A 25961-nucleotide genomic window follows, 5' to 3' on the forward strand; every position below is an offset into this window, starting at 1 on the left:
GGCGGCGCTCGGGGCCCCCGCGGGCCGCCGCCGCTGACGCTGCCTGTCTCTCCCGTGTCCCGCCGCCCCCAGACCTTCCTCCTCCTCCGCCCCCCCGCAGCTTGGACCGTGGTCGTGGCGCGGCTGCCGCACGGTGCCCCTCGACGCCCTCCGGACGCGCTGCCTGTGTGACCGGCTCTCCACCTTCGCCATCTTAGCGCAGCTCAGCGCCGACGCGGTGAGACCCCGGTGGGGGTGGTGGAGGTGGGGTGGGGAGGGGTCGGCGGCGGGTGGGAGCGGCGGGGGAGGGGAGGGTGCCTGCTCTTCCGGTGCCCGGGGGTCTCTGTGCCTGGCGAGGATGAATGGGAGCCCGGGCCCTTGGCAGCGTGGTGTTGGAGACCCCTGGGAAGTGCCTGATGGTGGGTCCCTTGTCCACTCTCCGAGGTGGCAGGGACCTTGGAGAGAGCTGTTTCCCCCGGGAGCCAGTTATGCCTGGTCCTGAGCTCTGGAGCTGGGGAGCCCAGGCCCGTGCGTACCCCTTCCCTTGGTCCCCTGGCCTCCCAGGGATTGGGAGCAGGAGAAGCTGCCACCTTTTCTGAGCCCTTTGGGACCCACTCTAAGTGTAGGCTTGTCTACGGAGGTGGCTGTGTCCCCAGGCAGTGCTGTAGGGGTGGCCGGTGCTGCTGGGCCTGGCTCAGGTCCTTAGGCAGGCCCCTGTGTCAGGGGCCTCCTTTTTGTTCCTGGGATTCTTGTGGGGGCTGACAGTTTCTATGGTGACAGTATCTGGGGCCGGCCTGCTGGCAGGGCTCTGGGTGCTAGTCCCAGCCCAGGGCCAACCAAGCTGCCTCACCAGCCCCAGGAAGGCCCAGGCCCTACAGGGTCACCTGGCAGGCAAGCCCATACCAGCACACTACAGAGCGCAGGGACAGGGGCCTGTGCTGCGGGAGGAGGGACAGCCCAAACCATGTGTGGAAAGGTCCCATCGTGGGCATGGAGAGCAGGCAGGGGAGGGGATATGGCTCCTCTGGATGTCGAGGGTGGATAGCCTGCCTAGTAGCACCAGGTTTCATGGGGAAGGCAGTGCCAGGCCTCAAAAAACATTCTGCCATCCCTTTGTTCTTTGGAAACTGGGTAAAGTGGAAAATGCTGATTGTTGGGGTCTGCACAAGGTCAGGCTGGGTGGGATCTGATAGATCACTGCCATTGGGCTCCTCTGTTGACAGGGGGGGGAACTGAGCTCTGGGGAGAGGCGTGTTTAAGGCCTTGGGGTACAGCTGGGCTGGGCAGAGGTCTGTACGCTTGGCCCTGACCCCAGTGTGCCCACCCTCCTGTCAGGCAGCCCTGCAGGAAAGGCTGCACTTACTGCTGGTTCTCTGGGCAGGGCCTACGTAGTAGCCTGGTAGCACCTCCCTGGAAGAGGTGGTATTTTGCTAGATGGCTGCTGACATGAAAGCGGCAGGCTGCCCCTTGCATAGCTTTCCTGGAGCTCCACAGGGCTGGTCTGGGCAGCACGGGGCCACACCATGGTCTCCAGCGGCTGCTATTCTTCGGGGGTGTGGGGACCAGGTGGGAAGGGTGGATGGCCGTGTCCCTTTCCCCCTTCCCAGCCCAGGGTTGGACCATGGGAGGTCAGCACCAAGGTCTGGAAATGCAAGCTTGTCCTTGCAACCTGTGGCCCTGGGTTATTCCTGAGTCTCAATTTCCCCCCGTAAAATAGGGGGCTCTCTGTGCCCAGGGCTGGATGTGAGGACACTGTGGGTGAGGGCAGAGCTCTGAGCATGGTAGTGGCTGGGTGTGATGCTCAGGAGCCGGGGCCTGTAGGGAGTGAGCCATCCCACCCTGTGGGGAGAGATCAATGACTACCCAAGCGGGGGGGGGGGGGTGTTTGCAGCATCAAGGCAAGGGATGATAAAGGAAGGGTACCAGTGGGGCATGTCGGTCACTCGCTTCTTAGACAGAGCAGTTGAAGTCAAGGGTGCAGGAGCTGGCACACAGGCATGCACTACACTAGCCTTGGGACCAAGCCTCAGTTTCCCCAGCCATAAGATAGTCTGTTGGCCCTGCTGGACTGCGTGACTTACTCAGACCAGACTGTGTTTGGCACCATTTGGGTTCCCAGTGCTAAGCACCAGAAACCCTCACTGTCCTCTTTTTTTCCCACACCGTTCCCACCCTGGCAGTGCTGAGGGGTCAGCAGAGGGGCCCGGGATAGCAGATAGCAGATGGGTGCTCAGACAGGCCTGAGGCAGCATAGGCTGGAGGAGGGAGGGCTGAGTTCAGCCCTCGAGTGCAGCAGCTTCCTTCCCCGCAGGTCCCCAAGAGGAGGTTTGGAGATGGGTCTTACAGGGTACACAGGAGTTCACCCGCTGAGCTTTGTGCGGAGCAGTGATAGCCATCCCGGGAGAGTGGAAAGGCAGGCGACTGCCAGCAATGTGGGAGACAGCTGTGGGTCCAGGTGGGGGAGAGGTAGAGATGTGAGCGCTGCTGGCAAGGCCAGGGCTGGGGTAAGGCAGAGAGGAGTTGAGAAGGAGGCAGCTGAGAAGCGGGGTGTTGCTCGGGTCCCGAAACCCCGGGGATTCTGGCGGGAGTGAGGGAAGAGCAGCCAGCTAGCAGGTGAGGAGTGAGCAAGGATGAGCTGGGCATCTGTGAGGAGAGACAGTGCTCCCCTCCTTAGCTGGCGGGGGTGGACTGTGTGCTGCACATGGGCTGTTGGGTCTGAGTGGGCAGAGGCTGCGGCCTCAAGGGATGGCTGCGCAAACAAGGGCCTGGGATGATGTAGAAGTGGGGGGCCAGGGGCAGGCCCCCAAGCCAGGATGGGCGACGCTGACTGGGGAGGTGAGACCAGGAGCCCCCAGCCGGGCCTGCAGCCAGGGTGTGGGTGCAGATGCACGGTGCCACCTCGGGCCATGGCTGCCGGAAAGTTGAGTAACTGCTCTGAGTCACACCTGTGAGTGGGATGAGGCCACCTGTCCCGGAGCTGTGGTGAGGATTGTACTGGGTGATATATTTATGGCGCCTGACACGGCCCTGCATGTAGTAAACAGTCTGCAGAGCACAGGTCTCGGTGTCAGTTCCATGATGAGCACAGGCTGCTTGCAGGTTGCAGGCAGAGTCAGAGTTCTGTGTGCGGCCCGGATCGGGGCTCAGTGTGTGATCAGGTCAGGTTGACATATGACCAAAACCAGCCCAAGATCAAGAACAGTGTGACCTGCATCAGGGCTCAGAATGTGACTGAGATCAAGGCTCAGCTCGTGACTCGGTCAAGGATTAGCCTGTAGCTGGACTCAGTGGTCAGGGTGTGACCTGATGGGGGGCCTAGGGTGTGACAGAGTTCAGGATGTCGTCTACGGCTGGAGTAGGGTTACTTTTGTGGGCATTTGGGTGCCATAGGTAGTGTTGGATGAATGACAGGAAAATGGGGACACAGGATAGAAGTCAGTTTCTAGGGACATAAGGTGTATACAGGACTCGAGAGACAATCAGGAGTCAGAAGTTCATGAGGTAGGGGCAGGCAGTAACCATGTAAACAAGGAAGGCCATTAGTGAGGGGGGCAGGACCCTGGAGAGGACAAGGGATATATTTCTATACAGAGAACCAGGAGGCTGGTTCAGGAAGGCTTCTATGAGACAGGGATTTCAATGAGAGGAAGGTCAGGGAAGCGCATGGGCACAAGAGCAGCCTGTGCCAAGGCCCTGGGGCTGTAGTGAGCTTGGCATGGGAGCTGGTCTCCAGCAGGTGGCCAGCCTGGTTCTGTCTCCTATTGGGAAGTCAGGGCCCGTCTCTTGCCTTTGAGTTCTCTGGTCCAGCCTTCCTAATGAAACACCCTGACCACCCCGCCCAGGTTCTGCCTGTCCCCTTCTGTCAGGAGGGACCAAGGGCCAGGTGGGGAGGAGCAAAGGGCAGGCAGGCAGGTGGGTGGGCTGGTGGCTTCCAGGCCTAATGAGGGCAGACGAGGCAGATGGCCACAGAAGTCACGGCTGGGGTCAGCCATGGCAAAGGTACAAACTACTTGACTGGTCACCTGTGACCTGCTCAGGGCCTTGGAACATTTGGTGGGGCCACCTTCCCCCTACATAGCCCTGTCAACCTGACCTCCCAAAGTCACAGTGCAATGGGAGTCTGATCCCAGAGGGCTTTGAGCAGAAGTGGGGTCTGAGCAGAGCCCCCCCAGGGATACAGTGCTGTCCCTCTCAGCCTCGCATCCCTGGTGGAGACAGCTGAGGTGGATGAGAGCAACTGGCCCGCCTCCAGAGTCATCAGAGAGCCGCCCTGGAGGATGGTAGCACCTCTGCTCGGGAAGGAACCAGCCTCATTCCAGAGGAGGCACAGCTGGAGCGAAGGTGCCAGTCACACTCCAGGAGCCCAGTGTGGTGCTGGCGCAGGAGGTAGTGCTTGTGCCTGGTGTGTGTCTGCGCTTCTGTGGCATGGCAGGTGTGTGGTCTGTCACCTGAGGTTGGAGCCACAGGTCAGCCACCTCTCAGAGCAGCAGAGACGCAGCTCAGAGCAAGTAGCAAGCAGATGCGGTCTGCCCAGGGCAGCATTCAGTCGGGGTGTGGTGGCTGAAGCCTGAGGCTTCACAGAGCAGTGGGCGGCAGGTGGGTGGAAGGTGGCAAGGGGCCCAGAGCTCAGCGATGCTGTGGGCCTGAGGCCGAAGGAACACGGCAGGCAGGGTGTGTGGGCAGCAGGGGGCTGGCCCTGAGTGCATGGGTCTCTGCCATGTCCAAAAGACTTACTGCTGAATGTGGCCCATCTGTATGTTGCCTCCCAAGTCATGGTAAATGGAGCAGCTCCCAGGGAACCACGGCTGGGGACAGTGAGCACCAAGGCTCTTCAGCAAGTTTCAAGGGAGAGACTTTGCCGCAAGTTCTGAGGTGTGCTGATCCCAGACCAGCACTCTTGGCCATAGCTCCCTTCTCAGAATCTCAGCTCTGTGTGCAAATGCAGGTTTGTGTGTTAGGCTTTTGCTGGCCGCCATGCCACCATGTGCTTGAGCCTGGGTGGCCTTGGATGATTTTCTGTTTCCCCAGGTCCTGCCTCTCACATCTTCTCTCATTGGCCTAGCACACTAAGCTGGGCCTTTGGGAGGATAGCAGTCATAGGCTTGGTCAGGGTGACACGCAAAGGGGCCAAGGCACCAGGGAGGCTGCCAGGAGGAGGTGGTGCTTACCAGGTGGGGAAGGACAGTGCCCAGCCCAGGAGCAGGATGTGCACGGGTGGAGGTCAGCGTGCAATTTCAGAGAGAAGGAGAGACAGGCAGAGTGGTTGAGCGGGGAGGTGGATGCTTTGGGGACCTGAGAAAGCTAAAAGCCTCGTACAGGGGGAAAAGGCATCAGGGCCTGTGGCCGGCAGTCTCATTCTGCAGTGTGGCAGGTGCACAGGGTCCGAGAGCTGCGCTGTGGGGCTAGTTGAGTGCCAGTTTTGGGGGTGAGGGACCAGAAGAAACCCATCCTTTCCAGGCTTGTCCCTTCCCGCAGCTCCTGACTCACTTCCTGCTCTTCTCAGAGCTGGGGTCAGAAGGCTGGGGAGGGGACCACGGAGCTTCCTCTGATTCCTTGTGTGGTGCTTGGTGTGGACAGTAGCAAACACATCCCTGTATAAGCAGGGACCTCCTGTCTGCTCAGGGTTGTGCAGGGCACATGGTAGGGAAGTGGGGTGGGTGGGCCTGGCCTTGACACCCCCAGGAGGGGGTGAGTGCTGATCCAACCAACCAAAGCACTAACCACATGAAGGGAAGTATGCTAGGTGGAGGGGAGTGCTGGTGCAAAGGCCCTGTGGTGGGAACAAGCAGCCACCTAGTGGCCTTTCCAGGCAGGTGGGGGTGACTCTGAGCTAGGCAGAGAGGGTACAGCTGAGATAAGGAAATAAATGGAGTCTTCTGCTACAGGGAGGAGTAGAGCTTGGGTGGGCTATGGGAGGAATGTCAGGGTGAGGAAGAGGAGTTGGGGCAAGGGTTAGTTGCCCAGTGGCTTGAACTACAGCTGTGGAGATAGGTCTCTTATCTGAGAGCCAGGCGTGTCTCTCCACCCCCAGGATGTCTCCCCACAGGCATATCCTCCCACCCCTGGGATTGCAGGACCAGGGGCTGAGAGCTGTCCTGGGGACCAGGCTTGGCCTTAGCCTCCTTGACTCTGCTACGATGTAGGTATGCCTCCCCGGGACGGAGGTCCATGACATTATAGGGGCAAGGGGTTTATTGCTGGGCTCGGCAGGCAACAGGTGGAGCCCTCAGCAAGGACCATGAGTTTTCTTTTTTTTTTTTTTTTTTGGTTTTTCTCCGGTACCGGGAACCGAACTCACGACCTTGCGCTTGCCAGGCAGGCGCTTTTGCCACTGAGCTAAATCCCCAGCCCCCAGGACCATGAGTTTTCCCTGCAGGGAGAGCCCAGCAAAGAAGGTCCTGGTGCCCCTGGGGTGCTGGAGACAGCAGCCTTCTCACAGGAGCCGTCAGGGACGAACTGGAGCCCCAGGGCTTCACCAAGTGACCTTGGTGACTGCCTGGGCCTCCGCTGACCGGTGGCCTGGATGTGCTGGGTCACATCTCACTTCTGTGGTTTTTCTGGCATCACAGACAATGGAGAAGGCTACTGTGCCATCCGTGACGCTTATCGTGGGCTGCGGCGTGTCCTCACTCACCCTGCTCATGCTGGTCATCATCTACGTGTCTGTGTGGAGGTGAGTGCTAGGCTGGGGGATCCAGGGCTCCATTCCTTTTCACTTTCTCAGCTTCCCAGTCACCTGCAGCATCCATGTGCCAGCACCACGGACAGCACCTTCCAGGCTACCAACCCAGCCTGCAGCAGTCCTATAGCCCACTCCACCACTTCTGCGTGTGTTGAGTGTCGCTGGGGCTGGGGGCACAGAAATAGGACGGGGTGGATGCGTGGGCCACACCATCTCCAGCTGGGTCCACCTGCACAGGTTCCACTTTCCATTGTCCTTAGTGCATTACATCAGCTAGGCACACACCCCAGCTGGGCACACCGAGCACCTGCCCTTTGCCCACTTGGGGTGCCTGTGGCCACTCTGTTCTTGTGTGTCATCAGGCCTGCACCTTCAGAGACAGTGCTCTCTTGGGCTAGTTCAGGCTCAGAGCCTATAGCCTCTGCTCATCCCTGCCCTGTGCTCTTTCCAAAAGCACAGGGACCACAGGGGCTGGGCCCAGGATCCCCTGCCCTTTGCAGGGCCTGTCTGTCCCCTATGTGGATTGTAGGGTTGTGGGCCCTGCTGAAGCTGTGGGGAAGAGAGAGATGTGAGTCATGAGACTCATGTCTGAGCCAGTGAGAAGCCCAGTAGAGTGGTAGGGGAAGGTTTGGGTCAACATCAGACCGGGTGATCACAGATGTGGTGTGAACATGTGTCCCCACTTGGAGTGTGTGTGGCTACAGACATGTGCCCACTGGGCGGGCCTGCCTCCCTGCTTGCTGTGTCCAGGCCCATTGAATAACTTGGAGCCAAGAGGGTAAGCTGAAGGTCACTGCCGCAGGGCTGAGCTGAGAATCCCAGTGTAGCCAGAGCTCGCAGCCCATGCGCCTGGCCACTCCAGCTCTGGGGACAGTGCGATGTGAGCCAGTAATTGGAACTGATGGCTGGGCTGCTGCCTGAGGTTGGACAAGGAGGGGTCGATGCAGCCCGTGGGGGAGGGGCAGCCCGAGCTCTCTTGATGACTGAGTGGCCATTAAAGTAGGTGCCCTCCATTGTCCTGCCCAAGGGCAGAGCATCCAGTGCTCCTCCCTCTGGGATCTGTAGGGGACTATCACTGCTTCCCTCCCCACCCACCAGCACCTACTATAGGTACTTGGTATCCTAAAACATGGAGGCCAGAGGCTCTGAACTCTGGCTTGGACCTTCTGAGGCTTTGCACTGACAGTTTTCAAAGCACCTCTCCCAACCATTGCTACTGGCCACCATGTGCCCCGTCCAGCTACAGTTAGGGAATGTTCTGATGTACCCTGTGAGGAAGTGGGGACCCATACACATTTGGGGACTTTTTAATGCCTAAGGTCATGCAGCAAATCAAAGACGTATCAGGGTCCCCCAAGGCTCACCCTTGCATCCTCTGCTCTTCACCTGGGTGGGTCTCACTATCCAAAAGGTGTCCGTGGTGATGAATGTGACGCTGATGACGGTGAGATGGCGGCAGTGGTCATGGCCATCATGATGATGGTGAGGACAGTGGTGATGGTGATGATGGTGGTGATGGTAGAAATGATCCTATTGGTGGTGATGATGGTGACGATGGTGATAATGGTGATGGGGTGGTAATGGCGATGGTGATGGATGTGATGCTGGCGGTGGGAGTGGTGCCAGTGACTGCAGGGAGGAGCTGGGACCTGGTCCTTGTGAAGCTGCCTGTTGGGTACTCATCTCAGGCCTGACCTCTCCTGCAGGTACATCCGCTCGGAACGGTCTGTCATCCTCATCAACTTCTGCCTGTCCATCATCTCCTCCAATGCCCTCATTCTCATTGGGCAGACCCAGACTCGCAACAAGGTAGGTGCCTTCTGCCTGCCACATATATCCCAGCGTCTTTGGGTGGAGTCCTGGTGGTCTCTCAGCATGGGTCCCACCCCGCCAGCCTCGAGTCTGACAGCATATAGTGGGGCCCCTCAGCCTGCCCTCCCCAAGCACCCCATTGTTTCCCATCCCCATCCTCTTCATGTCCCATCCTGCCAAACACAACAGGCCCAGGCCTTGGGTAGGGGCCTCAGCTTCCTTGGGACCATCATGGATAGGGGCCAGGGATTTCAAAGAGACAATGCAGGCCTGGCCCCGGAACACTCCTGTGTCCTATGATAGAAGCTCACAGCCACAGCACACTTATCTGTAACTTGCTGTGGGTCCTTGGAATGTGATATGCCCTCTCTTGACCTCAGATTCCACTACCTTCTGGACAGATGACTGGAAATGAGGCTCCCCGTAACCCCTAGGCCAGCATCTGGTGGCAGTTGGAGAGGGAAGTCCGTTCCTGGCAGTTTGTGGGCAGGGTCACACAAGCACCCACCTTGAGGGGGAGGTTATGCTTGAATGCCCATTAAAGGGCAGGGACCAAGTCGCCCATTGATTGCTTCCTGCCTGTGCACTTGGCCGGGTACCAGCTGAGGATGCTGCGCTGGGCCGCTCCTGGTCTCGGCGGGCACTCACTGGAGTCAGCAGGAGGCTGGGGACGCTTGCCCAGTCCCCTGGCCGCCTGCCTGCAGGTGGTGTGCACGCTGGTGGCAGCCTTCCTGCACTTCTTCTTCCTGTCCTCCTTCTGCTGGGTGCTCACCGAGGCCTGGCAGTCCTACATGGCTGTGACTGGCCACCTCCGGAACCGGCTCATCCGAAAGCGCTTCGTCTGCCTGGGGTGGGGTGAGTGTGTGAAATCGGGGGCAGGCAGGCCTGTGGGCTGTATTCTGAGCTCCTAACCACCCTCCTGTTGCTGGTCCCTGCACTGCAGCCCCTCCCTTGCCATCCTGGGGAAGAGCCCCCCCCCGGGGGGGGCGCTCCCGGACTCCAAGCCTTTGTCCCCTCTAGGGTAGCCAAGGGAAACAGCTTGGCCAATTTGACTTTTAGATAAGGAATAATTTTTAGTGCAGGTCTATTTCAAGCAATATTTGGGACCTACTTATACTGAGAAATGATTCTTTATCTGAGTTTCAGTGTCACTGGGGCCTGGGTTTTCTTTCCTAACCGGGCAGTCTTACTTCTGGTTCTGTAGGTCCTCATACGTGGCCACCTTCTATCCACCTCTCACATGCTCAGTGTCACGCTGCGGCTGGGCTCTGGGCTCATTTCTCCCTTCCGCCACAGGCAGGGCTTGAGAGGAGGGGGATGGGAGCCGGGGGAAGCTGACACCCATGGACGGTGGTGGGGCTGATATCTACTCTTCTGCTTCTCTTCTAGGACTTCCTGCACTGGTTGTGGCCATTTCTGTGGGATTCACCAAAGCCAAAGGGTACAGCACCATGAACTAGTGAGTTGAGTCAGGGATTCTGACTGACCCCTGGGCAAATGTCAGATGACAGATGAGGAGGAAGGAGGTCTGTCACCAGCAGCTTGTGAGCAGGGCTTTCTGCAGTCCTAGAAAGTGATGGCAGCTGTATCCTAGACCCTGTGTGGCTGGGTTCCATCTCAGCCTGAGGGAGGGTGGGCCTTGCAGCTGGAGCTCCTGGCCAGCTGGTCAGGTAGGCGTGGAGAGGATGGGCTGGAGCACCAGAGCCCCCACCTCCCCATTGTGACCTGGTTGAGCTATTAGCCACTGGACTTTAGGGTCCCCATCTGCAGAGCACTGATGGGAAGGCCTGGAGAGCTCAGAATAGAGCAGAAATACTCCCACATGTGCCCTTGGGGCGGGGCAGGGTGGTGCCTGAGATCCCAGGGGCCCCAGTAGACATTTGGACCAGGTCCTGGAGTCTTGAATGCTGAACCAGGACACTTGGGCTCCTCTTAGAGGCAGTGTGGGCCCCCAGGTGGGGAGAGAAGGCTTAGGATGGGGAAGGAGACAGGGAGAGACCTGTGGTGGGGCTACTGGATGGGATGCGTGGGGAGCAGGTAGGGAAGCAGCTGATCCCAGCTGAGTGGGGAGCCAGAGCAGGTCTGACTCACTGTGGGGTGTTGGGGGGACTGGATGAGGATGCAGTTACTCAGAGCCAGTCAGGGTGAGGTCTAGAGTGGAAATGTGGACACTCCACAAAGACGAGAAGAGGGGACACCTGGCCTGCCAGAGTCTCAAAGGGATGAGGCCACTGAAGTGGGATTCTGAAGGATGAAGAAGAGTGTGTTTAACAGAAAACACTGGCGCTGTGGGTGGAGTCTGGGGATTGGGAATATGAGCTGGGGAGGGGACTCTATGGAGAGGAGAGATAATCAGGTCCATGCTGTGTCATTCCCAGTGGCACATGCCTGTTTCCATCTGTAGCTAAGGGTGATGATGGAGGCCAGGGGACTCCTGGGTGTTCCAAAGCTGAGAGTGACGTACCTTGCATTCAGCAAGTGCTTAATAAGTGCTGCCACTTCTGCTGCCTCCCAGCTGCGTCTTGTTCTGAGAAGCTGGTAGCACCACTCCCATTGTTGGCGGGTGGGTAGATGCTAACCAGCCTGTATTTTCTCCAGCTGCTGGCTCTCGCTGGAGGGGGGACTTCTGTACGCCTTCGTGGGACCGGCTGCCGCTGTTGTGCTGGTACTGACTTTGGCCTGTGTCCCTTGTCCCAGGCTGGGCCTGATCTCAGTTTCCTTACCTTCCCCTGGCCTAGTCTGGTCTCCAGGGGTGGATGGTCCCTTCAACCATGCTCTGACCTGCCTTGGTATTGGGGGTGCAGAAGTGAGGCAACTCCATTTGTCCCTGTGCACACAGCTTGCCTGATTATTGGGTACCAGCCATATACCTGCCAGGATGTCTGTACAGGTTTGGTGAGTGACAGGGTAGTGGCGGCAGATAGATGTCTCTGCCTGCACAGCTGTCGGCACCCAGCTCTGTGGGCTGGGCCTTCTTGCCTTGGTGGGCACCAGTAGGACTTTCCCTTTTAGGGCCCTGGGGTTTTCCTGTCCATTTGTTTGGTGCCAAATGCAAAACAGCATGTGTTGCCAGGGGGACCTCACATGGCTGGCACTGGTTTGTGCGGTGGGGCACTACTATAAAAACAGGTGGGATGTGGGTGCTACGGGTGTGGCCCCCTGCTCACACTGCCTCTCTACCCACAGGTGAACATGGTGATTGGGATCCTGGTGTTTAACAAGCTGGTGTCCAAAGATGGCATCACAGACAAGAAGCTGAAGGAGCGGGCAGGGTAGGCCAGGCTGCGTGGTGCTTTACTTGCCCCTGCAGATGGAGATGCCCCATTGCCCAGTCTAACAGTGCAGAGCTGGGGGACCCTGGAGCAGGTGGGCAAACTGAGACATAGAGCACAAAGGCCTGCTCAGGCCACAGCTGGCCCCGCCTCACTCTGTGCCTCAGTTTCTCTGCATCTGACCTGTTACAGGGTGGGGCCCTGTAAAGTCCCAGGAATAGCGAAGCTGCTCACAGAAACCCCTCCTCTGCTGGGCTCTGGGTGAGGGGAGTGCCCCCCAAGCTCCACAGCTGGGAGCCAGTTCCCTGGTCCCTAGGTTTGCTGTATGATCTTGCCTTTCTGGGCAACTGACTCCTTATCCTGTGGGGCCTTTGTCAGAGGGGACAGTCCCAGGAACAGTGGGGGTTGTTGCTCCAGAAGCTCAGCACCAAGGGTGGATGCTGCTGCCTTGGGCCTCAGGGCCAGGGTGGTCCCCTGGACCCTGGGGTGGAGCCCAGCCCTGCTCAATGAGTCTCCCCTTCCCCCTGCTGCTGTCTGTCCTGCCGGCTGGCCGGTGCCTGTGTGGGGTCCACTCCACCCTCCCCTCTGTGCCAGTCTTGCTGTGTCTCTCTTCCTCTCTGTCTCTCTCTTCCTGGCTCCTCCTACTCTCCCCAGTGAAGGGCAGCAGGAAGCCTTCCCCAAGGGGAGAGCTGTGTGGCTGACTGGCCTGGCCCCCAACTCCCTGGGCCTCAGCTCTGGCCTGTGAGGCCTTGCCTACTCCACCTCACACACTGGTCAGCGGTCACACACCAGAGAGGCCCAGGGTGTGCTTGTGGGCCTGGGAGTCACACTGCGCCACACACTGACTTCACCTGCAGATTCCTAGAAGCACCTGTGAGTCGGGTGCTTTTCCCAAGGCCTGTTTCGTTCGCATTTAGAATAAGCATTTAAGCCCATTATGGTGGCACATGCCTGTCAGTCAGTGGCACTCTGGGAAGCTGAGGGAGGAGGATCACAAGTTCACACCCAGCCTGGGTCACTTAGTGACTTAGCAAGACCCTGTCTCAAATAAAAAACAAAAAACAAAGAATAATCATTGAAGCAGACTGTTTTCATGTTCTCATCTTGCAGAGGAATAAACTGAGGTTTAAGGAGGGTGAGTAGCTGGTGCAGCTGGAATTGAGGCCCAGCCATGGGCATTCTAGGCAGATGCCTGTCCTGTCCTTGTGTAGACAGGGAGGCCCATACACACATGCACGGGAACACCCACATGTCCCTGCAGGAGGCCACAGCCCAGGTCAGCTCCTGAACCTTGTCCCCACAGTGCTGACACTGTGATGCAACCCGCAGCCCTGCCTGGGCAAGAGAGGAAGGTGGCATTGGCTCCCTCAAGGAATTGACTGCTTTGTGCAAATTTGAGGCCAAGATCAGCTGGTCAGAGCACCCAGATCCTGCTACCTGCTGCCGCCACGCCCGGCCGCAGGCGGCCCAAGGCTCTGTCCGTGCTCTGCTCCACCCCACAGGCCTGGCCTGTAGGCGCCCTCTTGGTTGGTTTACTCTTCTCTGTCACCCTTGGTTTCCGTGAGAACATGTTTGCTTTTGTTTCAGCCTTTGGTTTCACTTGCAGTCAGCTGCCCCGGGCCCCCCTCGGGCGCGCCCTCAAATGTGCTGAGTGTGGAGTCCTCTCTGCGGCCGATGTCACCTCCGACGCCACCAGTAACGCCATGTTAGTGCCTTGCTGCCACCTTGGCCGCAGCCTGCCGCGGGCTCTGCTCTCTTCTCAGTCACACTTGTTTGTTTTATGTTCTTTCAGTTCTCTCACTTCTGCTGCCCCTCAGGTTCCCTAGGTTCCCCACCTTCTCCCTGCCTCTGCCCTCAGCTTCTCTCCCACATTCGGGGGCCTGTGCATGTGCAGCAGGAGACATAGCAGGAGTCAGAGTGGGCCAGGCCAGGCGGCAGTCAGGATGCGGGCGAGCCCTGTCCCCCTAGGGCCCAGTGCTGCTCCTTGGCCCTGTCTATGGTGCTGCACAGAGCAGCACGGGGGTAGCAGCTCTGGCCTCCCTGATGGGCAGCTCCTCCCTCCTCGGGCACAGGGTGGGGCTGTGTGAACGTGCAAGCGTGCAGGTGCACGCTGCCTGTGAGAGTGGGTGTGTATGCAGGTGAGGGTGTGTGCAGGAATGAATGGGGAGTGTGCGTATATAGATTTGATGTGAGTATACATGGAAGTGTGAAGGTGGGAGGAATGTGTACTTGGTAGTGTAAGCATATAAGCTTGTGCATGTGTGAGACTGCGGATATACGTGGAGAAATGCGCCTGTGTGAGAGAGTGACTGTGTGTGTGCATCTCAGCTGCTGGGGAGCATGTGTATGTGTGAATGTGTGTGAACGTGTGTATGGCCATGTGGGCATGTGTTTTCATATGTGTGTTGTGTGTCTCTGTGAAGACTCATGTATGAGGTGGCAAGAAGGAGCCCAGTCAAGGGGGCAGGGACGGCTGATTTGGGGTTAGTGACCTGGCATCTTTTGGAGCTCAGTTGAGCACGGCTCATTGGCCTAGAGGGCCTAGACTTCCCAGCTGTAAGGGGGCATCTTTCCCATGCCTCCCTGAGGTCACACGCTAAGCCCAGGACCTTTCATGTTTGCTCCCAACATGGGTACTGGAGCCCAGGATTTTAAGAGCCTTTAATTTTAGTGAAATTGAGCAATGGGGAGAGGGTGCCAGCCGTGGAACTAAGGGAGCTCACCTGGATACAGATTTGGTGGCAGGAGAGGGCAAAGTAAGGCACAGGGCTCAGCGAAGCAGTGGGCTGCCCTGGGCTGGGCCCACACTGCCCCGGAAGCCATGTGCCCTGCTCTGGTAATGCTAGGTCTTTGGGGCTAGTGGTCTTCCTGGGTGGACCCTCTCCCTGCAGGGGGCAGAGGGGAGCTGTGGAGCTTTGTGCCAGTGGCCCTCAAGGCCAGGCAGCAAGTCAAGCGGCAGTGACCCCCAGGCCTGGGATGCCCAACTGCAGAGAGAACTTCCTCTCCCCTCTACTTGAGTCCTTCCCAGGACTGTGCAGAAGTATTTCCAAAGCTGCAGGGCCCAGGAATTATTTGTGGGGCCCCAAGCCATCTATCTGCCAGCTGGATACTGGGAGCCATCTCCCTGCAGGGAAACAGGGAAGATGACTTGGGGCCAAGGCCCATCTGCGAGGGATGGGTGGGCTCTGCTCCCCTCACTCTGGTGCAGGTGCTTTGGGAGGAGGAGAGAAGTTACCAGGCCCACGGTCATGGTGGGGATGCTGAGGCCCTGAGCCAGGAGGGGTCCTGCTCAGAGTGACGATGAGTCACTTTGTGAAGGTCAGCTTGCTTCAGCCCTTGCCCGCCATGGGGACATGGAGTGGGCTGCTGTAGCCTGGGGTGTCAAGTAGAGAGCAGAGCTGGTGCAGGCCCTGGGGAGGCCCACCCTGCCGTATCCTCAAGGTAGAATTGGTGGTGCTCCAGCCCTCATAGTTGTCCAGCAAAAAGAGGGTCATGTGAGGTCCAGCTTCGAAGCACTGCTGTCCCAGGTGGTGGGGCACTTCAGGGCTGCTCCTGACTCCGACTTGAGCCGGAGAGTGGGTCACTCGGGAGATGGCTCCAAGGCCCGGGAGACACTGGTACAGTCTTTGATGGTGAGGACAGCAGCACTGGCTGGCAGCTCCCCCAGGCCAGTGTTGCTGAAGGAGGACCAGGCCTCAGCATGGGGCAAGGCCTAGAGAGAGGAGGTGGTAAGAGTCAGAACCTTGTGACGTCAGAGGTCCAGAAGCTGTTCCCTCAGGGTTGGGCCCAGGCGGGTTCTCAGCAGTGGGAATGTAGCTGAGCCATGTTCTAGGCCCCTATCAAGTCCTGCTCGTTTGGGGGTCCTGTACCTGGCTGCACTGGGTCATTACAGCCTTTCTCCCCTCAGCCCTGTTGCCCCTGATCTCACAGCTTGGACCCTTTCCCTGTTCAGTTCTGCTGCCCATCTCCTGCTGCTCCTTCAGAGAACAGCAGAGTGATGCCCTGAGTAAGGAGAGGAGCAGTCTGTCCTGGTGCCAGCCACGCCCCCTGGTGACGACCTTGATTCTGGCACTCATCTCTGGCGTCTGGCAGTGCCGCCTGGGTGTCCTGGTATTCCCAGGCCACACAGTCTTGGGAGTCACACAGAGCCAGGGTGCGGCCGAGGCAGTTTTCCAGAGTGCCTGTGAGCTCCCCTTTGAGAGGCCTGGGTGGCAGGCGGCAAGGGAGAGCAGGCCAACGTTGGGGGTGCGTCTGGAGGAGGGAGGGTCAGGCTCAGGAGGTGGGGTGCACAGCCCGAGGAGAGGAGGAAGCGCCTGTCTTGTCTCTGTCCTGTCTGTCTTGGTCTCTCCTCTGACCCTCTGGCCTTGTCTGTTGTATGTCCCCTCAGTTTCTCTGTCCCTCCCTCTTCCATGACTGAGTCCCTCCCTCTTCCATGACCACAGGGCACTGCAATTTAGCACCTGGGTTTCTGGGTCCTCAAACCAGGACCCTGGGAGCTGGAACCAGGTGTCTTTTAGCCCCACCAGCTCCCGGATGGATCCCTGTTCCATCCTCTTCCAACCTGCTTTCTCTCCCCTGTTGCCTCCTAGACAGTCAGGAACCTGGATCTCTCCCAGAGAGCTCCACTTTGCTGGGCCCCTGAGAGCCCTCCAGCCTGGAATTGCTGGGCAGATCTCTGCCCCAGCCCCAGGGGCCAGGCTGAGGGTCTCGAGAGGGGAGTGGGAGGGAGGGAGGCACCTGTGAGGGAAGCGGCCACTCCACTGGCCCAGCTGACACCCTCCATCCCCAGGGCCTCCCTGTGGAGCTCCTGTGTGGTGCTGCCGCTCCTGGCGCTGACCTGGATGTCGGCCGTGCTCGCCGTCACCGACCGCCGCTCCGCCCTCTTCCAGATTCTCTTCGCTGTCTTCGACTCACTGGAGGGCTTCGTCATCGTGATGGTTCACTGCATCCTGCGCAGAGAGGTGGGTCCCCACAGGTTGCCACCTTGCTGGCCCCCAGCCATCCAGGGATAGGGGGTGACAGCGACAGCTGGGTTGTGTGTGTCCTCATGGGGCTGCTGAACCCCAGAGCCGGTGACAGGTATTTCTGTCATTTTCGGGACCTTTTTAGAGGGTATCAAGACCAGATCCTCACCAGACAAGTCCAGTCAGCCAGCTGGCAAGGACAGGAACAGGGTGATTTGTCCAGATCTCAGTGGACTAAGATCCCTGCTTGGAGTCGCAACTCGGATGTGCTGGAGGGGCAAGGGGGACCATGGCCTCACCTGCTCTCTGCAGCCTCTTACAGTGGAGCTGGGGACTTTTAAAAAGCACTCACATGGGAGAGGACAAACCAGAGAAGTGGGGACAAGAACAACAGTGGGAAGTCGGGCTATAAGACTGTCTCGGGCAGTGGGGAGCCGGACTGCCACTGTCATGGCCACAGACCCAGGGGCTTAGGGAGGCGTCCTCTGAAGGAGCAACTGCTGTCCTGTCCTGGACAGCAGGCTGCCCTCCCCGACCTGGGGCCTTTGCGCTGGATGGGTAGATGGAGGGGCCCTGGAGATAGGGACTCTCCTGAAAACAGGAGAGAACAGTGCACTGCCCCTGGGGTTACTGTTGTGGAAGAAGTGTCGTCCCCTGCAGTCCTGCTGTGATGATCCATCCTGAAGCTCCTGCCCTCAGACCTCTACCTGCTCGGCTATGAACAGCTCCCACCGTTGAGAGCTAAAGAGAGCTGTTCATGGAGAAGCTGGTGGGGAACAGTGATTAAGAAGAGAGGCAGCCATGGGAGGAAGACAGTCCCCCGGCTGCTCCCTGCTGTCCGAAAGAACCCCACCTATCCAGCTGTCTGAGCACTGTGTGATAGCCAGGTTCCTCAGTCTACCAGTATCTGCAGTGGCTGCAGCCCAGTGTAGATGTCAGGCCTCTGTTCCCCCGAGGTCCCTTCTTGCCTCTTGCCCAGACTGCCTGGCTTCTGTAGAACAAAGTCAGTAGCCTTCAGGGAAGGAGGGAAGGGCCTGTCCTGGGACCGAAGAGCTTAGGAAAGTCACATTCAGATCAGGGAGCAGCCACAGAGCTACACAGTGGGTGAGGAAACCACCTGTCCATCCCACAGCAGAGGAGAGTCCCACACAGGGAGGTGGCTCCCAAAGGCGGCTGGCTGGAGCTGCGGGTGGGGCAGCAGGTAGGACCTATCTGAGAAGAGCAAAGGATGATGGCTGGCCAGGGGAGCCTAGCCTGTGGAGGCCTGGGGATGGATCGTCAGGAAATTCAGAACACAGGCTGGGCCATGGGGCTCCCACAGGCTCCAGAATGACCAGTGGGAAGGACACAGCCCTACCTTAGGTCCTTCAGCGACTCCAGGCTTGGCCCTGCATTTAGACCTCAGGGTGGTTGGTCGGTCAGCTCTTGGCCCTATGTCCTTCCATGTGCTGGCGCTCTGCGGTGGACTGTTCCTGTTTAGCTCCTGATTAAGCTCCTTGTGGGCTGTGGTTACTGTAGCCCACCCACACCCGGCCTGTTGCCATTGACACTCGCTCTCTGGCTGCTGAAATCCCCTCTGACAGAGTGCACTGCTCTTAGTGAAATAGCTGGAGAAGGCGTACTCAGCACACTGGGGCTTCCATGCCCCGCTTCAGGCTGGCGGCTGGCAGCACCTTCTCAGTGGCCTGGAACTTGAGTCTCTTTATGTTTGTACACCAAAGGGCATAGAGTACCAGAGGTGAGGAGAGAGACCCTCAGCCCGTTGAGGACTCGTCACTGTCTCTTCTCTGCCCTCATGAGGGTATCCTCACTGGGTGGGCCCCTTCCCGAGATGGCTGTGGGGAACTGTGAACGGGGACCCCCGGCTGCCTGCTGACATCTCCCCTCTTCGCCAGGTCCAGGATGCCGTGAAGTGCCGTGTGGTGGACCGCCAGGAGGAAGGCAACGGGGACTCGGGGGGCTCCTTCCAGAATGGCCATGCCCAGCTCATGGTAGGACTGGGGGCCTCCAAGTTCTCCCTGTTCCTGGAGTTTTGCTGGGCCCAGCTGCCCCATTAGAGGAAGTCTGAGCCCAAGTTGTGGTTGGGGAAACTGAGGCTTGTCAAAGTAAAATTCCTGGTCTAGGGTTTTGAGCTGGAAAGGGCCCAGGTGGTGAGTTTGGGCTGGCACCCACCTCATACCCTGCTCAACACCAGGTGGTCCTCCTGCTGTCCATTTTGCCTCCTCAGAGGTCCATATCCAGGGCCACACACAGGCCCACACAAGGCCTCCAGCCCAGGCTCCCCAAGAACCCCTCAGTAGCCCCCAGGGATGCTCAGACCCTCCACACCCAATTTCTACACTGAGCCCTTGCAGCCTTGTACCCTAAGGAGGGGACCAAAGTGTCCTTGATACACCCCAGAGCCAGAGCTGCACCTGGCCTCCCTTGAAGTGCCTGTCTCAACTCTGGCTCAGACACCTGGAGGTGCACAGGCAGAATGGAGCCTGGACGACCCTGGCTCCAGGCTCCAGCATCTTACCCAGCCTTGTCTGGTGCAGGAGCCAGCTGGCTTCCTGCCCTTCTGGCACTACCCACACCCACCACCGGTGTCCAGCACCAGGCACAGATGGTGCCTCTGACTTCATTGTCTCCTCTGGAAGGGAGCAGGTATTGGGGGCCCTGACAAGTATTTTGGGAACACTGTCTACCCCCCTACACTCGCCCCCATTGCCTGACACTTTTGCTTTCACTTCTGACCTCAGGGAAAGAACTCTTTGCTCCAGCCTCACTCCTGCATTTTCAGGGAAGGAACCTAGAGGTTTCAGCCTGAGGGTTGGCTGCCTCTGGGGAGCATGAGCTGAGCTCAAGGTGGCTGTGCCAGCCAGGCACCAAGGTCCATGTCCACAACCCACTCTGCTTGTCCCAGCCGTGTCCAGTGTGGCTTTGGAGGCTGTGGTGCACAGCGGTGCCAGATGCCAGGGCTACTTGGGAGGCAGGGAGTGGAGGCCAGAGGGGCAGAGGCTGGCTGCTCCATCATGATTTGGTGGGAGAACACACACATGTGCCTGCACACAAGCACGGAGTTCACGTGCACCACATGCACATGTACTCAGACACGCTCATAAATCCATACACTTCTACAAACAGAAATGTGCTGTGTGCATAAATACATACACTTACTCTCTCAAATACACACATTCATACACACAGACACACTCCCCACACTCACAAAGGCACATACACTGATCAGAGGAACACACAAACACCAATGATCACCACACATGTGAACACACGTGCATTCACACACATGAAAGCACACAGGCAGAGTGTGCAAAGGCCTGGCCACCCATGTGGGGTTCTTAGTGACAGCTCAGGAGGACACAGGTACCTTCAGCATGTGAGCTGCTTCGTGATGTACACACACACACATGCACACACATGTGCCCTTGAGGTGTGGCTCTGGCTCTGGTGGCCCCTTCCCATCACCTGCAGGCAGCAGCCCCTCTATGGCAGGTGCTCACCACCCTCGTCTCTGTCTTGCAGACCGACTTCGAGAAGGACGTGGACCTGGCCTGTAGATCAGGTGAGCGCCCCACAGGTGAGACGACAGGTGGCCAGGCTGGCCCACCTGCTTCCTTCTTTCCTCCAAGTGTGTGTGTGTGAGTGTGTGCGCACACGCATGCACCATCTGTCATCACACCCCCACCCCGTCACCCCCAGGCTGCAGGAGGCTCTCGGCACAGTTGGAGGAAGCTCCAGGAACTTGCCCTGAGCCGCACCTGGACCCTCCCACCACACATCCAGCTCACTCCTGTGGTTTCCTGCACCTTCCTCATGAGCAGAGGGGCTGGGAAAGTACTGCATGAGACCCCACCATGCCACCACCCCTCCTTCCTGCCTTCCCTGGGGCACCCATGTACTGTTGCTTATCTCGTCATCACTGGTCGGGGTATGGGAGAGGCAGGTTGAGTTTTCAAGCTGGGAAGACATCAGTAGAGGCAGGAAGGGATCAGGGAAAAGATCTGCTATTGGAGCCCCAGCCTAGTTCTGAGCTTCCAGAAAGCAAGTACAAATGAGAATCAGCTGCCCTACAGGGGAAGGTCCCCCCCTAGCCCACGTGTCAATGGGTAAGGGTCTCATCCTTCTGCAGTAGTGTCTTGTGGACCAGGTGCCTGAGGCAGTAGCAGACAGTGTCTGGCTGTGGAAGGGCTCTGTCTGGATGGCCGGGCATTCGAGAACACCTCTCTAGAGGTAGTCATGGCAGAGGAGTTGAGACAGTTCTAGGTGAGGGATGGCAGCTGCTGCCAGATGGACCCTGAGAGGGCTTCCTGAAGGAAGTGACCCCAGGAATAGACAGAAAGGCTCTGCCACCACCCCTGTGCTCAGTGTGCAGGAATCCAGTTCCGTTTCTCTGAGGTGACCCGAGGACTAAGGGGTGTTCGGGGGTTGGGCCCAGCCCTGTATGGCTGTGCACTAGCCTCTCAGGACACGTTGGCTTCTCATCAGTATGTGCCTTCTGTGTCGTGTGTGGCTGGTAGGTGCATAGGTCATGGCCACATCGTGGGCCAGGGCTTCTCCAGAATGCACAGGAGCCCAGAAGTGCCTTAGACAAGCTAGGTTTCCTTCTGCCTGCAGCACGCATAAGCAGGGAGCTATCACTCCCTCTGCCTATGGGAAAGGACGTGGGGAACCTGTAGGGCTGCAGCATACCCTGGGCTGGCTGGGCTACAGCATGTGTTTTGAAGTGGCTTAAACACACACACATACATGCACGCACGCACGCACCTCTGCTGAAGAGGTTGTGCTGAGCTGATGGAGAAGATGGTTGTTCCACTGTTGAGAGAGGCCAGGGTAGAGGATGGCACAGGATGTCCTTGTCCGAAAGATGGAAAAGAGAAGAGACCCAGATGGGTGGTCTGAGATGCTCCCAGAGGACTTGGGGAGATGTAGACTGGGTAGCCAGCAGGCTGTGGTGGATGCCAAGAGCCGTGCTGCTGATGGACCGACGGAGGGAACGGTGGTGGGTGCTAAGGCTGGGTCTGGGCCGGTGTGGTTTGGGAGCCCATCCACAGACCAGCATGGTGGGCACTGGGTCAAGACTGGCTGTGGAGGGTGGACCCACTAGAGGGGTATGGAAAGAGAGGTGGCCCAGGCAGCAGGGACACGGGCAGGTTCAGGTTCTACAGTAGCCAGTGGAGACCAGATTGGCGAGAGTAGGGTCAGGTGGAGTGAGGTCAGAGGTCAGGCAGCTGACCCAAGGAGTAGTTTGGGGATACAGGGGGACTTACTACCTGTGAGCAGGTGGCCTTTTGGGCAAAGGGCTGGAGTTAGCCACAGGTTTGCAGGCTGCCAGGTATGACAAAGTAGGAGGGACCTGAGTACCCCTGGTGGTCAAGTCCACCACCAGGCCTCAGGGATCCCAACACTCCCTTCCCATACTTACTCACAGCCTTTGGGGCCAGGGCTGGGGCAGTGAGAGCACTCGAGGGCCAGTGGGCTTCTCCCTTAACCCTGACACTGTGATGTTGCCCATGTCCCTGAGCTTTTAGCAGGGGGCGCTCACCAGCCCTTCTCGCTCCAGGAAGGGTCTACGTGGGTAGCAATCATGTGTCCACAAGGGGGCAGACAGGAAGGTGAAGAAAGATAGAGGAGCTCCAGCTGCGGCACGCCATGTCTTGGGGGTCAGGCCCAGGGTCACAGCAGGTCAGGGCTGCATAGCAGCCAGGCTGGCCTCCCCTTTGGGAGGCTGCCTTGTACCTCCCTGACCTTCTGCTTCTCCCTTCTGTCTCCCCTTGGCCCTGTAGTGCTGAACAAGGACATTGCAGCCTGCCGCACGGCCACTATCACAGGCACACTCAAGCGGCCATCACTGCCTGAGGAGGAGAAGCTAAAGCTGGCCCATGCCAAGGGGCCACCATCCACCTTCAACAGCCTGCCAGCCAACGTGTCCAAGCTGCGTCTGCAGGGCTCGCCGCACTGCCCTGGAGGGCCCCTGCCTGCCTTCCCCAACCACTCGCTCACCCTTAAGAAGGACAAGGCACCTAAAACCTCTTTCATCGGTGATGGGGACATCTTTAAGAAGCTGGACTCGGAGTTGAGCCGTGCCCAGGAGAAGGCCCTGGACACAAGCTATGTGATCCTGCCCACGGCCACGGCCACATTGAGGCCCAAGCCTAAGGAGGAGCCCAAATACAGCATCAACATCGATCAGATGCCCCAGACCCGCCTCATCCATCTCAGCATGGCGCCTGACGCCACCTACCCTACCCGCAGCCCACCCACCAGAGAGGCCCCTGAGGCACCCCCCACCCAACCCCCACCGCCTCCACCACCCCCACCCCCACCACCCCAGCAGCCCTTGCCCCCACTGCCCTCCCTGGAGCCAGCACCCCCCAGCCTAGGGGACACGGCAGAGCCAGCGGCCCATGCAGGACCCAGCACAGTGGCCGGCCCCAAGACTGAGAACGTGGCCACCTTGTCCGTGAGTTCCCTGGAGGTAAGGGTGGCCTGGGGACCCGAGGTGGGGACAGGTAGACACCCTAAGCCCAGCAGTATAGGACTAGTTGGGGCACATTGCAGATCAGGGTGTCCCAGGTATGTGGCAACCAGGGTCAGTTCTGCCTGGGAGTTACCCAGTGTCCGTCCTCAGAGAGACAAGTCTAAGTGGGTCCTTCCTTGCACCCTGGGAAGGGGTGGCTCTGACCCGGGACCCAGGCTACTACTTGCTCTGTGCCTGGCAGCATCTGCCCTTAGCAGGCACCTTGACAGGAAGCTTCCATGAAGCCTGGGCAAGAGTGCCTCTTATCACACAATTCCTACCCGGGCCAGCAGGAGTGGTCTCAGTTCATTTAGAGGGGCCCAGATCCCCAGTTTGGGTGCCCAGTGCAACGTGTTTTGTGCTGGGCTTGGATCAGGCCAGAGCGTGAGTTGGCCTAGACCCCACTTGGCCTACAGGACAAAGAAGCAGGGTGTATACTATGGATAGGGTGCTGCTACCCCTCCCAAAGACGTGCTGTACCCCTGGCTCTCAGATCTGGGGATGCAGCTCCTGCAGCTCATATGCTGAGCTCACCAGTGGGTTGCCTAGCCACGTGGCTCCAAGTTCTGTCTGCCTGACCCTAGCTCCAGCACTGATCTCTGACACAATGTACAGATGGAATTGCTGCAGTAAATGGCTCCAGGCCTGTGGGAGCTGGGAGAGGAGGGTTCCCAAGCCTCTTGCCTGCTCCTGCAGAATTCGCTGCCCCTAGCCCCACCCTTAGCCTCCAGCTAGGCCACTGTGTCTCCAGGGAAAGGGCAGCCTGAACCAGACCAGGTACCTGTGTACAACCTAAGCACATGCCCCTGCTCTGGTCTGGACTGGACTGAGGGCCCCTGCGGAGGGCCCTGAGCTCCCTTCTTCTCGGGCAAAGGGTGCCCTGGACTCGGCCTGGGTTGCTTTCTGGAACCTGTAACAGTGAGCACAAACCCCTTCTCCCCACAGAGGCGGAAGTCTCGGTACGCGGAACTGGACTTCGAGGTGGGTGCTGGTGCCCCCCACCCCCCTAGAGACTCTAATCCCCCATGACCAGACAGGACAGGGGAAGGGGGTGTGGCCCAGCCCCTGGAGCGCTTTCCCTGGGAGCTGGCCCACACGTGGGCAAAGGGGGCCAGTGCCCTCCTGGCTCAGGATGTGCTGCCCCATGCAGAAAATCATGCACACACGGAAGCGGCACCAGGACATGTTCCAGGACCTGAACCGCAAGCTGCAGCACGCAGCTGAGAAGGACAAGGAGGCGATGGGCCCCGACTGCAAGGTCTGGGACAGGGTGGGCGGGTCCCTCAGGGTGCCTCGCCTGCTCCCCATCCCCACACCACTCTTCATTCTTTCACTGGCCTGGCAGGCGTGCTGGGCCCTGGAGGAGCAGGGACAGGTGGAGATGGTGGCTATCGTTCAGGCCCCAGGCCTGACCTGACTGGGGCCTGCATAATGCCCTGTTAGCATGAGGGTTGCTTGCGGGGACCCTTCCCCTTCTCTTGATTGGGGTCTGCCTCTCTTCTCTCCCTACTGTCCTCTTTGCTCCTCTCACCCCTGCCATCTCTGGACCGCCGATCTCAGCAGCCTGAGAAGCAGCAGACACCCAGCAAGCGGCCGTGGGAGAGTCTTCGCAAGGCCCACGGCACACCCGCCTGGGTGAAGAAGGAGCTGGAGCCACTGCCCCCGTCGCCGCTGGAGCTTCGGAGTGTGGAGTGGGAGAAGGCAGGCGCCACCATCCCGCTGGTGGGCCAGGACATCATCGACCTCCAGACTGAGGTCTGAGCGGGCGGGCGGCGGCCCTGTGGTGGGCCAGGAGGAGGGATGCTGCTCTGCCGGCTGCGGCTGCAGGACGGGCACAGACATGCTCGCGGTGGTGGCGGGCCAGGCCCGCGCCCCGGCCTCAGGGCGCTCGGATGCGGCCAGGCAGGCGGAGGGCCCACGGTGCTGGGACCAGAGCCAGACGCAGGACAGGAGGTGGCACAGCTCAGCGGGCACAGGGCTCCAGAGGCTGGAAGGTGCCTCAGACTCTGCCCTCCTCGGGCGAGCCCCACAGGCGGGCAGGCGGGAAGGCAGCCAGCTATGGACAGCGGCAGGCCCGGTTCAGCCAGCGTCCCCAGGATGCCCACCTGAGCATCTGCTGCTGCAGAGGACCAGCCTGTGGCCCACCGGCCTGGCTCCGTTTTTTAGACTCCCCGACCCCTTGGGAAGCAGCCAGACCCCACTCCCTTCCAGGGCCTCAGGCCCTCCCTGACCAGGCGGAGAGCACAGCCCTGACCCATGGCCTGGGCAGGACTAAGCCCGCTCCGGAAGAAGCAGGGTGGGGAATCTATTTTTTCTCTCCTTTTCTTTTCTTCAATAAAAAGAATTAAAAACCCACTCCTCTGTGTGTGGCCTTCCTTTGCTGCATGGCTGGGCGAGCTTGACTGGATGGCCTTGGGGTCCCCACTGGGTCCTATAGCTCCTGCCATGCCCGAGGCCTGAACATCTGGGCCTTAGACTACTAGGCCAGCAGCCCTGTACCCGTCCAGGGCTGTGGGAACCTGGGGGAACCCCAGTGCTGGTATCCCTTCCCTGCCACCTGCCTCACACAGGTGGGATCCATGTGGTTCTTAGCCTTCAGCCAGGCGCACCTGACTTCCATTGTTCCCTGACTTTTCCCAGGGACAGAGCTAGCAAAATGAAAAACAGTGTGGAGCTATACAAAGAGTAGAATATGAGGTGAGGTGCTTGGGACCTCAGGATGGACACTTCCTCCT

The 25961-nt window shown here is 59.0% G+C and overlaps 1 protein-coding gene across 1 annotated transcript in view; it reads left to right on the forward strand.

Moving 5' to 3' along the window:
* Adgrb1 (adhesion G protein-coupled receptor B1) overlaps positions 1–25581 on the forward strand; it is a 63287-nt gene extending 37706 nt beyond the window's left edge. Inside the window, exons 17-30 of the mRNA XM_013520249.1 lie at positions 73–217; positions 6549–6652; positions 8368–8470; positions 9178–9328; positions 9863–9932; positions 11072–11138; positions 11660–11745; positions 16535–16706; positions 18605–18700; positions 20232–20271; positions 22493–23184; positions 24172–24207; positions 24377–24484; positions 24790–25581. Coding sequence (XP_013375703.1) covers positions 73–217; positions 6549–6652; positions 8368–8470; positions 9178–9328; positions 9863–9932; positions 11072–11138; positions 11660–11745; positions 16535–16706; positions 18605–18700; positions 20232–20271; positions 22493–23184; positions 24172–24207; positions 24377–24484; positions 24790–24987 — 2068 coding nt within the window. The 3' untranslated portion in view covers positions 24988–25581. The remainder of the gene's footprint in view (positions 1–72; positions 218–6548; positions 6653–8367; positions 8471–9177; positions 9329–9862; positions 9933–11071; positions 11139–11659; positions 11746–16534; positions 16707–18604; positions 18701–20231; positions 20272–22492; positions 23185–24171; positions 24208–24376; positions 24485–24789) is intronic.
* The last annotated feature ends 380 nt before the right edge of the window (positions 25582–25961 follow it).

The sequence above is a fragment of the Chinchilla lanigera genome, unplaced genomic scaffold (genome assembly GCF_000276665.1).
Source record: "Chinchilla lanigera isolate Chin_1 unplaced genomic scaffold, ChiLan1.0 scaffold00053, whole genome shotgun sequence".
Taxonomy (NCBI): domain Eukaryota; kingdom Metazoa; phylum Chordata; class Mammalia; order Rodentia; family Chinchillidae; genus Chinchilla; species Chinchilla lanigera.